Source organism: Rosa rugosa, chromosome 1, assembly GCF_958449725.1.
Source record: "Rosa rugosa chromosome 1, drRosRugo1.1, whole genome shotgun sequence".
Taxonomy (NCBI): domain Eukaryota; kingdom Viridiplantae; phylum Streptophyta; class Magnoliopsida; order Rosales; family Rosaceae; genus Rosa; species Rosa rugosa.
The window spans coordinates 16,985,177-16,998,910 of NC_084820.1; the positions used below are offsets into that span (position 1 = coordinate 16,985,177).

The window sequence follows — 13,734 nt, forward strand, 5'->3', positions numbered from 1 at the left end:
AGGCAAGTAGCTAGGCAACAAGTGCCCAGGTCAATGCTTCAAGTCTTCCCTCGATAGTTTTTCGATTAAAATAAGAAGAAACTCTTGGTTCCGAGAAACTGAAACGTACACTCCCGAAGCAAGCTGTCAACTACAGAAACAGAGGAAAGTACGTAGCATTGAAAAGAAGAAGCCGAGTTTAGCCCCAAAATAGTGTTAATCTCTGTGACTTATATATTGAATATTGACAATTTGACATACCTGTTAGAAACGGCCGGTCAAGTTTTTTTACTTCGGGGCTGAACGTAAAGAGCTGTCGGAATCCGACGTTGCATTTCGATAACTAAGCAAACCACTAGTAACAATAAGTATACATTCTATTTTAGGAGAAATGCTCAAGTACTCTAATTTTAGAGAAATTAGTTTCCATCCATCCCGAAAACTTAGGGTGTGTCTTGTTACGTTTTATGAAACTATTTTTGTAATACTGGATTATAGAATGAAAACGGGGAATTAAACTATAAGTTTTTAAGATGTAAATACATATTCGGTACAAGTATTTCAAAACTTGAAATATTAAAAACATATCTATCATTTTAAAAAAAAAAAACATATCTATAACACTCAATTTAGTTTTTCCTCAGTAATCATGAAAGATTGACTATTTTGTTTGTATTGATTATGAATCCTTTATTGGTTGTTATGAGAAAAGAAACAGAGTATTGTGAAGGAGATTGAACAAGAAGAATCAAATCTCTCAATTTTGTTTATAAAATATATCATATGAAGTTGCAAGCTCTTGAATCTTTAGTTCAAAAAGATAATTCAATCAAATGTCTCAACCTTAGTTGTTAATTCCTTTTGCCCATGAGATAATCCAATTATATTGAAGCATAAAATACCGAAGCTTTCTTCCTAAATCATCCGTATAAATTAGATCTGACACTAAATCCTTCATTCTTCTCTACTGCATGATTCTGCAAGTTTCAATTGATTGAAAAAGACGGGGAAGAAGAAAGTTCAAACAGCAGATAAAGTAGATGTGATCATGAGAAGAGAGGATAAGTCTCAGTGGAAATTCTGGGAAAGAAAGAGAGAAAGATCAAAAGAGATCGAGGAGAAGAGTTTGTGGATCTATGTGCTTAAAAGTAAAAATATATATATCACTTTCTCACTTTGTCTAATGAGAAATAATAATAATAATAATAAAACTCTTTTTTTTAGGGGAAAAAATAAATTCATTGATCAAGAATCATTACAATCGAAAGAGACAGCTGCTGTTGGAGAATGGAAAGATCCCATGTTAGAAAATTGATGGAAAAAATATAAATTATAAGTTTATACCCAATTATACCAAGATATTTTGAGATAAAAACTAAACATCTTATAAGTGGTATTGGTGCAATAGTGGGTCAAATGTCACGTTTGTCACTAATTATAATAGTATCAGAGCGAGCCTCTCTCCAATCACATCATGAGCCCAAACCAAATACTAGGTTCTTTAAGAATATTAATACAAAAATTAATTTTTACACACATAAAATTATTATATATTAAAAAAGAAAAATAATATTAAAAAAATCACGTGTATTAAGAATTTAAGAGGCTAGTAACAATTAAATCAAAATCACGCAAGTATGAAATTGTTCCTACTTCCAGTATGATGAGTATATTGACCCTGGTTACTTGATTAGTAACTGACTAAAGAAACTACGTTTAATTTGGGAATCGAGTAAACTCGGGCCTATAGAGTTTAAATTGAGTCGGGTTAATACGACCCGAATTGAAGTGGTTGGGCCGGAGAGAAGGTCCTTTGCCTTTGGAGTCTTTGGACCTTCCCTGCGGTTATTCTCCATTAAACCAATCAGAAGCTCAAACGGTTGGTTCATTCCCTCGCTCCCTCTAGAAACAACAAACCTCACTCTGCCCCCAAAATCCTAGTCTAATTTACATTCTGATCCCTACCCATTCCTCAAATTCAACCACTCCTATCTGGTTTCCTTTGGTTTTTTTCGCTTCGGCGCCGGAGACTCTGTAAATTCTCAGTGCTTCTGCTTCTCAAGGTACGCTACTACTTCCTTTTGATCTTTCCCTATTGTTTGTTTTTTTTAAATTTTGATTCTTTTCAATCTTGCATGGCGTAAAGGTGTGAGCTTTAATTAAAGACCTAGGTTTTGATTGTTCTTTGATTCTTTCTGGGGATATATATAGGAGTAAATACAGCAATTGATTAGTGAGCTTGGGTTTGGAATTAGGTTTAGGTTTGTAATGGATACCTGCAATTGCATGCAAATTGTAATTTCGGATGTAATTGATGATGACCTACATGTTTTCGCCTCAATTTTGGGTTTGGAGATTAGGTTTGTTTGAATACGTTTTCAATGCTGTTTGAATTTTTGTGTTGTAATGTTTGTGAGGGATAGTGGTATATGAGAGATGAATGTTGGTAATGCTGTTACTGTTAGAATTATTGCTGGGCGAAACAATGTTTAATGGCATTGAAGATTGTAGTTTAGTGTAGAATTTAGGAATTGAACTAACGCATTTACGGATAAAAGTGTGTGCTAAGAAATATTTTGTGAACAATGCAAGTGTGTCTCGGAAGGGAGTGATTCATTTTGTATGGAGGATTTAGGATTGGGTTGCAGATTGGCAGTTAGATTGCTGGGTTTGCTCACTGAACTGGATTTTTCGGTTATATAACTATGAAGAGAAGAAAAACTCGAAAGTGAATTTTAGTTGTATGATAAAATAGGAAGGGGCAATGGACTCCTTTAGTCATGGATACGAGTTTAATTAGGTCAACTTCAATAATCGTCACAATGAGAGAGATGCAGCTTCTTACTAAAAATGTTTTAGGGCTTCAAGAGGGAGATGATAATTAAGGTCTGAAGTGGTGAACTCTAGGTGGTAACATCCTTAGGCAATTTCATCTAAAAGTATCCTTGGTGTTAATCAACTGTTTGCTGGGATGGTGGGCTATTGATTGAGTGCTTCGATGGACTCAAGTCTGTTTGGCAAAAGTCAATTGACAGAGGTCAAGACTTGCCGAACTTCAAAACTAAGTGGGCTTTTAAACTTGACCAACCTATATCTTTTTGGGGGCACTTTATGGAGACATGGTAGACTTGGGTTGACACTTTTTTGTAAGTTCCTTGTTAAATCTTTTCTTGAGGTTTTAGGGCTAGTTTGGGATTGCTGTGATTTTTAAAAAAAAACTACTACCGCTGTGTTGTGAGAATAATCAGCTGTGAATTAAAACAGTTTTGTGTTTGATAAATAATATTTTTAAAAGTGCTGTCAGTACATAAAACAACTGCAGAGCGTGTTTTAATCAACAGCAGCTTCTAAAAGCAACCTCTGGGCTGCTTCTAAAATCTGCTGCCAGTGACCTATAACTTTCAATTAAAGCTGCTTTTTATTTATTTACCAAACAAGATAAAATCTAAAATTTTGAACAAAAGCTGATTTTTTTAAAAGCGAAGCAATCCCAAACGGGGCCTTAATGTCTTTGAGCTTCCCTTTGGTGCATTAAATTTCTAGTTTGCCTTGAAATCAGTTTTGTGGGTCAAATTATATTTATATATGTCATAAAAATGGCTGATGAAATTTGTTTAATCCTAACACAGCCTGGATCAAATTGAGTTTATTGTACTGTCTGTTTTGAATGTTTTTGGAATGATGTCTTTGTTTTGACAGATAGAGAAGTTCCATACTTCATTATATTTACTAACATAGAGTGAGCTTTCACCTTTTCCTTGGTTGAATCGGTTCTATCACTGTTGCTTATATAGCTTTTGTCTTGTTGAAACAGAAGCCTACATTTGCAGTGAGAATGGCCGATGCAGAGCAAGTGGTGGCAAGTGATACATCACAGTGTTTGATAGATCAGCTTGGTATGGTATTACTGGAACTAAATGCTCATAGTCATACTGCTGAGGACAGAGTTCAGTGGACAGAAATTGAAGAGCACTTCCGCAACCTTGAATTGACACTGAAGAAGAAATCTGAAGAGCTTGAAGCCAAGGAGAAGAAATTTGAGGAGCAGGAAGCTGAAACCTGTACTTTGCTTGTGGAGAGAGAAGCTACTGTTATTGCTAAAGAGCAAGCTCTGCTGGATCGGGTGCAGGAGCTAAAAGATGCAGCAGTCGCTGCTATTGCAGAGGCACGAGACATTCACCAGTCAAGAAATTCGGAACCCATGAATGATGGGACTAACAAAGACAGCAAGGTAAGCAGCTCACTTGGTGATACAAATTCACCACAGGAAGATATTCCAACTAAAAAAGGTGATAATGCTAAGGGTATGGCTAGTGACGTTAAGCCACGCCCAGAACTGAGGCAATTTTGTGAGCAGATGGATGCCAAAGGGCTTCTGAATTATATTGCTGAGAATCATAAAAAACTAAATGTTGCTCGTCAGGAACTTACTATTGCACTAGAAAGTGCAAGTGAACCAGCGCAATTGGTGCTGGATTCACTGGAGGGGTTTTACCCTCTTGATGAAACTAACCAACCAGAGGGTAAGAAGGATCCTGTCCTTCGGGGTAAGCGTAGATCCTGTCTCATGCTTATGGAATCCTTGACCACCTTAGCCTCAAAGGCTGATCGAGTTGCTGATCACCTTTTGAACCCTGAGACCAAGCAGCAAGCCAAAGCAATTGCTGATGAGTGGAGGCCTAAGTTGTTTAGTGGAGCTATTGACGCTGCCAATGGAATTTCATTGGAAGCAGAGGCATTCTTGCAGCTTCTTGCAACTTTTAGGATTGCTTCTGAGTTTGACGAAGAAGAACTCTGCAAGGTTGTTCTTGCAGCAGTTGCTCACCGCAGGCAGACACCTGAGCTCTGCCGTTCCCTTGGTTTAACACACAAAATGCCAGGTTGGTCATCCTTTACCTAACTGACCTGATGCAGTCTGGAGGCTTAGCACTGTTTCCATAAGATGTTCCTTAAGTAGTTAGTGAAATTAGTCAATAAATAAAGACTGTTGATCGCTGGTCGAGCTTAGCTCTCTCCGGTAAGAATGTAAGATCGGTTGTTCATATTTTGGATGCAAAGTTTGTTCTAAACTCTATTGTTTTCTGCAGGTGTTGTTGAATCAATGATCAGAATTGGAAAACAAATTGATGCTGTGCATTTTATTCATGCCTTCCAGCTGACTGAAAGTTTTCCTCCTGTGCCACTTTTGAAGACGTATTTGAAAGAACTGAGGAGAAATTCACAAGGCGACAGCAATGGAGACGCACAGGTAGAATTTAGTCGACCAAATGACCAGATGTTTTGTAATAATATTTTACTGATGATCTCTAATAAATTGTAGGAGGATGTTAATGCAAAAGAGCTTTCTGGTCTGAAGGCTGTAGTAGGGTGTGTTCAAGACTACAAGCTTGAAGCTGAGTACCCCCTCGATCCACTGCAGAAAAGGCTTGTTCAACTAGAAAAATCCAAAGCTGACAGGAAGCGAAGTGGTGATTCTGGTAAACGCCAACAACCACCGAAAAAGCAAAAAGCCACTGGAAGATGGCGTGGATACCGTGGTGGACCAGGTCTCGCCATTGCCTCGTCCCCCACTGTTGGTAGGCACGGCCAACCTGTTTATGGTGAGAGGCCAGTATACACCGGGATCTCCGAGAGGTATGGTCTCGCTGGTCCTCGCACCTACAATTATCAAGTTCCAAGCCAGCCGGCTTATGCTCCACAAGCTAGTGAACCAAGGCTATATTACTATCCCCCAGATGATAGAGCTGCACCAACCTCATATAACGCCGCTCCACCTACTTACGGCAGCTACATTGGTACTGGATTACAGTCTCAACACCAACCATACATGTAAGACTCCTCGCCACACCAGAGTGGAACTTGCGATCAGCAAGACACTCGCGCAGTGGACAACCATTTTGCTTTTCCCATCAGGGCTTGTATTTTTGATATGCCTTGCCCCAAAAAGTATGCTGCTATCTGAATCCAGTCCCTATTCTCTTTAGCCGATACCGATTTGTTAGAATTTTGTTGTAAAAGAGAGTTTTGATAGAAATCATGAACCAAATTACCCAGGTCATTCAATGAAAATTTTGCCAAATGGTGATGGATGGCCTTGTCATTAATATTTGTGCATATATTTCTTCAAAACTAAAATCTACAAATATATATGTTATACACGCGTATGTGAGCCTCTGCAATGAATGAATAATAGATAACCCCTGCAATGCTCAACTTCAGTTGCAGGGGTCTATTTCAAAGAAATTAAAAAAAAAAATGCATGACAAAAAAAAAAAGAAAAAAAAAATCATTTTAAATTTTGAACAGAAATTTGGTCAGCAACCAATAAAAGTTTAGTTTGGTTTATAACCGCTGACTTTCCCTCTATTGAAGAAAACTAACAAACAAATGAATAGGCCTTCTTCTTCTTCTTCTTCACTCAAAGCCTCAAAGCTCCTCCTCTGCTCTTCTCTGTTTCCATTTCCGATCTGAACCATTTTCGGCTCCGGCTCAAATGGCCGAGGAGGCATCACCGACTCGCCTCACCTTCATCCTCATTGTTCTCGTGATCTTCATTATCGATTCCGTCCATGTCTTTGCCAATCCGAGCACCCCTGCTCTTCTTCTCCATTCACTTCCAGTCCCGGCCATGGTGTTACCTCTCTACCACTCCACTCCCAATTCCTCTTCTTCTTCTTCTTCTTCTTCGACGTTTAATTCGCGTCGCCACCTTCAGGGATCCGAGTCCCCTCGCCGCCCCAACGCCAGGATGAGCCTCTACGACGATCTCCTCCGCAACGGGTACGTTTCTCTCTTGTCGTTTCATTTTTAGGTTTTTCCGATTCAAATTGGTGTCGTTTTTGTGTGGTGCATAGGTACTATACGACCCGGCTTTGGATCGGAACGCCGCCGCAGATGTTTGCTCTGATTGTTGATACCGGCAGCACTGTCACCTATGTGCCTTGCTCCTCTTGTGAACAGTGTGGCAGACACCAGGTATTCATTTCTGAATCAAACACTCGATTTCGTTTTTTGCTATAGGGAGAATGTAAATGGTGTTAGAATTTTTTTTTTTTTTTTTTTTTTGATGTTAATGTAATGATTTGGATAGGACCCTAAGTTTGATCCCGAATCGTCGAACACGTACCAAGCTGTGAAATGCAACATAGATTGTTCCTGTGACAATGACAGGGTGAATTGTATATACGAGAGGCAGTATGCCGAAATGAGCAGTAGTAGTGGTGTGTTGGGCGAGGATCTTATATCATTTGGGAACCGGAGTGATCTCAAGCCTCAGAGAGCGGTTTTCGGGTGTGAGAATGTGGAGACCGGTGACCTGTTCAGCCAGGCTGCCGATGGGATAATGGGATTGGGACGTGGTGATCTAAGTGTGGTGGATCAGCTTGTTGGGAAAGGTGTTATAAGTGATTCGTTCTCCTTGTGTTATGGTGGGATGGACATTGGCGGGGGTGCAATGGTTCTTGGTGGTATCGCAGCTCCTGAAGACATGGTCTTTACGCAATCAAACGCCGGACGAAGGTGTGTTGTTTAGAATTTTTTTTTATCTCCCCACATATAGTGCAGCATGTCCAATTTGCTAAAAAAAAAAAAAAAAATACAATCTATACATCTTACACATTTACTCTAGTTTCGGGATGGCAACAGTCCATACTACAATATTGATTTGAAGGAGATACATGTAGCTGGGAAGCAATTGGCTCTGAATCCAAGCGTCTTTGATGGAAAACATGGAACAGTCCTGGACAGTGGCACAACATACGCTTACCTTCCAGAAGCAGCATTTCTAGCATTTAAAGAGGCTGTCAGATTCTCTTCTGCCCTTGTTGATTACTTTTGGAATTTAGATAAAATTTTGCTTTAATTTTTTTACAAGGCCATATAATAAGATGTTATGGCTGATGCTCAACTTTAGCTGCTACCTTACAGTTTTTTGAAGTAATATTGAGTAAAAGACTCCTCTTGAATATTAATTTTGTTGTGCAGCTTGTCTTTTAGAATTGCCAAAGAAGACGGGGTAATATATTTTGAATATAATGCACATCATTGATATGTATGACCAATTAGAAGCTCAATAGTATATCTAAGTTGTAGTTAGGGTAGAAGAACTTGCAGTTCCTTAATTGCAAAGGAACTTTTGGCATTTCAAACACCTTGTTTTCTAAGAATTTCCTTTCTGTATATATTTGGGATGTTCCTAGGTGTAGTTCTTTCATATATTCATCATACCTAAACTGCTTTCTTTCATTAAATTGGCACCTATAATACTGCCAAGATCTCAGCTTCTAACCTATTTTTTCTTTTTCTCCTCATTGAATGGGCATGTAGATCATGAAGGAAGTTAATTCACTCCAACAGATCCGTGGCCCTGATCCCAACTATAATGATATCTGTTTTTCCACTGATGTAAGGTATCACATATAGGGTTCTGAGAACTTAATTGATTGTACTACATCACTTGCCTTAGGATGCAATTAACAATTTTCTCAATTTTAATTCAGTGATGTGTCCCAACTTTCAAGCACCTTTCCACAAGTTGATATGATATTTGGCAATGGGAAAAAGTTTGGCCTATCTCCTGAAAATTACTTATTCCGAGTAAGTGACTGAATTTTTAGGTTTTAGTTGACCCGTCCCACTTATTCCTGAATACACTTGCATTTTGAAATGTTAAAAAAAGTTGTCATTTTTATTATGCAACATTGTGAGTTTCCATTGGTTACTTGATGTCACTAATTGATTATTCTTCTACTCTATTAAAACATCATCAACCATGAAGCATTCAAAGGTGCATGGTGCTTATTGTCTTGGGATTTTCCAAAATGGAAAGGATCCAACTACACTTTTGGGAGGTAGATGCTTTGCAAGTGTTCCACAGTTCTACACGTCTTATATCTTATAATACTGTTTTTCTGTTAACTTTCTAAGTACTTTCAATTAATCTTATCATGCTATCTGTGATGTTTATGGTAGGAATCCTTGTCCGCAATACTCTTGTAACATACGACCGTGAGCATTCCAAGATTGGTTTTTGGAAAACTAATTGTTCTGAGTTGTGGGAAAGACTTCATGTATCTCCTTCACCTCTACCAATGCCTCCTACTTCTGAGGAAAAGAATCCAACTGCCGAAACACAGCCTACAGTAGCTCCATCTGGATCGCCATATGTACTTTCAGGTAGTGCAGGATACAGCACTTTGAGTAATATTAAGCTAGTTTGCTACTTCTGTTCTCAGCCAATGCTTTCAGTACCGAGTTCTTTCATTGGCTGGTGTGAATAACTCAATTCTTCTCTTGACCTAAAAAGTAAATAATATTGTTTATAATAGTATTATTGCTGTCATATTAACATCACGATACAGTTATGTATGTCTATTACTCAAAATTCGAACCCCAAAAAGTTAGGGAATTTCGATTTATGCTGCATTCTTTTTCAGAAAAAGACATATTGCACTACCTTCCGTTTTTAATTTGTTTCTGTAGCTATTAATTAAATTTTCCTTGTTAACCGTAACGTACAGGAGACCTCCAAATTGGACACATAACATTTGATATGTCTTTGAACATCAGCTACTCAGATCTGAAGCCCCACATTACAGAACTTGGTGAATTCATAGCTCAGGAATTAGACATTAACACTTCACAGGTCAAGCAAAACCATGAATTTTGATTGATATTAATTCATGATTCCTCACTAAGAGTTCAATACTGCTGTAACTACAGATAGATATTTTATTAATTGCTTAGGTTGCCAATTTTGAATGGATGATTTCAGGTCAATTTGGTGAAATTTTCTTCTGGTGGAAATCATTCCTTTATTAAATGGGACATAACCCCCGCAGATTCAACCGACTACATTTCTAATACAACAGCTGTGGTAAGTCTGCCCTGTAGAATTGCAACTAGTGTCTACCAACTTTTTAACTACTTGCTTGATGATTTGCTCTTCCCACAGGCTATAATTTCCAGGCTTGCTGAACATCGGTTGCAGTTTCCTGTCATGTTTGGAAGTTATCAGTTGATTGATTGGAGGGTTGAGCCCAAGGCAAAACGGTAACTTATATTTCACTGATAACATTACATTAGGATCTCCTTAGCATGCATATATGAGACGGTAATGCTCGGTCTCATATGTATTAACTAGTGCTGCAATATACATGACGTTAAACTATTTCAAGAGATAGAATGCAATGGTTACATTCCACAAAGAATAATTACGATTGATAATAAGATGTCATCATGTACTGGTGCATGACCAAAGGGCCCAATAGCCTTTTGATGCATTTAGAGTGAGGACTTGTCCATTGGATAACAGTATCACAAGTAGAATAGCCTTTTTTTTATCAGATAAACAACCCAAATGTTACAATTAGTCTTTCATGAGTCGAACTCACAACCTCCCACTTACGAAGAGGAGATTCCCAAGTAGAATAGCCTCTTTAATATCTGTCTTCTAAAATTGCACAGGACGTGGTGGAAGAAGAGTCATGTGGTGGTTATATCAATTTTAGTCGTTCTTGTTATTGGATTATTAGTTTCTGGATTGTGGCTTTTTTGGAGACATCGACAACGGACCGTCAATCCATACAAGCCTGTGGATGCGACTGTTACAGAGGCAGAACTCCAGCCACTTTGAAACTCAGGAAGCTGTCTTTGCTCAGTGGTTGATGGCACAAAAGCCTGCCATTTGCATTTTTGACTCGCATGACAACAAAAATATCTGGAATCACAAACTACTCGCAGTGATCAAGATTATTGTTGATGAATCATTCTTTGCAGTCCAAAGAAAAGGATGCTCATTATTAAAGCCTAGATAGTAGAGAGGTATAGATAGAACTACTCACATTTTTATTCTGTAAACTTAATTGAATTTGTATGTGAATATTTGTAACAACATACAAGTGAATCAAAAGTATGCCCAATAAGGCCTCTTTTTGAGCTGTTTTTCTTTGTATTTTATTCTCCTTCTATTTTCTTCAACTCCACTAGGTGATCTAGAATATTGTTATAGCTATTGTAAGCTTGTCACATTTCGTCATGCTTAAAGACTTTTCTTCTTAGATTTGGTCAAATGATTCACAGATTGTTCATTATATTATTCTCTTTACCAGTGAGTTGTAGTCTATTAATTATTTAAAATAAATAATTGATAATTAACAATTTAACACAATAAAATATGTAGTTTATCATTTGAAGTTGTTATAATGCCAACCACGTGGTGTGGTGTGTTGGTCGAGTTGCCTAGTCTGGAACCCCCAACTCTAGAGTTCGAATCCCAGCTCCATTCTGTGGCCAGCAGATTTGAGGGACCTGGGTTAGTTATAACACTCAATGGTTCGTGCGTCTGCGGTGCACTCTTAGCTTATGGATGTCATTGTTGGTGACGAACCCGTAACTGGCTTAGTTAATAGGAAAGAGAGTGAAGAATTTATACTCATCACCATGTTTTGTAATTTGGTTTCCTTTAAATAAATAAATCATTCATTCTCAATAATAATAAAATAAAATAAAATAATGATTATTGAGTCAAGAAGACTACAAAGAGAAAAGAATATTAGATTGTTGACCAACGTCCCTTTGCATAGCTAATGAGCCAAGCCTCAAGAAATTGTACCTAACACTAACAGGATAGCAAGAGTCGTTGGAATGAGTCACCCAAAACAGAGTTCGAAGCAGGTTCTGAGAATTAGAATAGGAACTGCATAGTTGACATTTGAAGCACTTGCTGCCATCTTTCTCTATCTTTGTTTGGCAAGGAAGATTCTTCTTCTGGTCAAAATGAATTTTAGAGAGCATAAAATCCAAATGGCTGATTAAAGTATAAAATGTTTGATACCATTCTGAAAACTTGGGAAACCCGATTATTATTTACTAATTTTTTACTGCCTTAATTTTCTTTTCATAAAATGTATGTTCATTCCTTTTATAATCTGCCCACCAAATTTTTGAAAGGGAGGTGAATCTCCAAAGATTTTTTTGACTTTTCAAATATTTTGACACGAGTTTTTAATTGGGTCCTTGACCAAAAGCCCCAAAATGAGCCAAAGTTATTCCACTTACCCCAGCAACAGATTTTTATTCCCACTAACCCAATTTAAAGAGAAATGACAACTTTGCCCTTCACCTAATTAAAAAACTACATGATGCCACTCTCTCCTCTCTGCTCTCTCTCCACGCTGCCAGCAACCCATCTCTCTCTCCTCTCTCTCTCTCTCCTCCCCGATCTCCACCTCTGGTTTCTCTCTCTGCGATGGCCGCGCCGGAGATGCAGTCCAAGCTTGAAGACGACGAAGAAGGCAAGGATGTGAGTGATGGTCGAGATCGACCTCACCGGCGACGAAGGTTTCCGATACCCTGGGGTCCTTGCCCTCCAGTCTCTCTCTCTCTCTCTGCCATGAAAGCTCTGTCGCTCTCTCCTCGTCGTAGTCGGACAGACGACGGCGTTGATCTTCGTGCTCGCCGACGGTGGCTTCTGCGATCAGAAGGTTTGGATTGGAGAGCCCGGTCGGCGATCTCCTTCGCCTCGATTCCACTGCAGCCACCGCGAATCAATCATCTCCGGCGAGATTCATGTCGGATTCCGGGGATTTCGAAGCGGGGATATCCTGGTTTGATCCGCTCCGGCCCATTCTCTTCATTTCTGGCCATATATTCCCCCTGAAGTCCCGAGCAGTCTCCTTTTTACAAAAGCTTTTTATTTTTATTTTTTTATTTGGATGAAGCTTCTTGGTTGCAAATCAAAATAGTGGTGCTACTTTTGTTAGGTTTCCGCTCTGGTCTGCAACTGTGGAAGAAGAGAGAAGAAGAAGATTGGGTGAGCAGCAAATAGAAAGAAGAAGAAGTCGACTCCGACTGCAACAGGAATGGAGAAGAGGACATGGGTGCCCAGAGCTTTTCATTGGGTGACTCAATCAATTTCTCTGTTTTTTTTTTTTTTGGGTAAAATGGTGCAGAATGCCCGGATAGAAAGAAAAAATGAAGAAAAAAAAGTTCTATTGGGGCAATAGACATCTGTTAAAGCGTCTATTGGGGGGTAATAGACATCTATTGGGGGGCAATAGACGTTTTGAATTGATGTAATCTCTCTTTTTTTTTCTTTAATCAAAGTTTTATTTGTGTAGTTTTAGAAAGATTAATTACCATTTCGGTAATCTAAACGTCTATTGGGGGGCAATAGACGTCTACTGGGGGGCAATACATGGCTGATAGTCGTCTATTGGGGGGCAATACATGGCTGATAGTCGTCTATTGGGGGCCAATAGACGTCTATTAGGGGGCAATAGACTATTGGGGCAATAGACGTCTATTGGAGGGCAATAGACGTCTATTGGGGGCAAAAAAACTTTCCGGTGAGATTTTCAGCAAATTCCGGTGGGCGGCAGCCGGTGACCGGATTCCGGCAAAAGTTGACCGGATTCCGGCGGCCGGTGACCGGATTCCGGCGAAAGTTGGCCGGATTCCGGATTCTGGCGGCCGGTGACGGGCTCCGGCGAAGTCTCCTATGGTTTCTCTCTCTTCCATTTTCTCTATTTCTCTCTCTAAGTAATAAAGGGGTGAGGGGTAAAATGGTATTAAAAAAAAATTAAAAACAAAAAAAAAATCTTAATGGGGTATTAGGGAAGACTCCCTTAGAGTGTATTGGGTAAGAGAGAATTAAAAAAACTTAATGGGGTAAGTGGGAAAAAAATCCCTAGAAATGAGATAAATGGACAGAACCCGTTTTTAATTTTCTCGATTTTCTTGTACACTTACCTCCTC

General features: G+C 38.9%; 2 protein-coding genes across 2 annotated transcripts; both read left to right on the forward strand.

Annotated features, from left to right (window-relative positions):
* The first annotated feature begins 1,837 nt into the window (after positions 1-1,837).
* Positions 1,838-6,077, forward strand: LOC133721518 (FRIGIDA-like protein 3). The gene is made up of 4 exons (XM_062148157.1): positions 1,838-2,042; positions 3,794-4,859; positions 5,067-5,227; positions 5,300-6,077. Exons 2-4 carry the CDS (start codon positions 3,815-3,817, stop codon positions 5,810-5,812), a joined length of 1,719 nt encoding a protein of 572 aa, XP_062004141.1. The 5' UTR covers positions 1,838-2,042; positions 3,794-3,814; the 3' UTR covers positions 5,813-6,077.
* Positions 6,078-6,340: 263 nt separating this feature from the next.
* LOC133721509 (aspartic proteinase 36-like) lies at positions 6,341-10,930 on the forward strand. Its single transcript, XM_062148145.1, has 12 exons — positions 6,341-6,759; positions 6,834-6,954; positions 7,070-7,497; positions 7,624-7,780; positions 8,305-8,387; positions 8,478-8,574; positions 8,756-8,828; positions 8,950-9,153; positions 9,498-9,622; positions 9,752-9,853; positions 9,932-10,029; positions 10,444-10,930. Exons 1-12 carry the CDS (start codon positions 6,473-6,475, stop codon positions 10,610-10,612), a joined length of 1,944 nt encoding a protein of 647 aa, XP_062004129.1. The 5' UTR covers positions 6,341-6,472; the 3' UTR covers positions 10,613-10,930.
* The last annotated feature ends 2,804 nt before the right edge of the window (positions 10,931-13,734 follow it).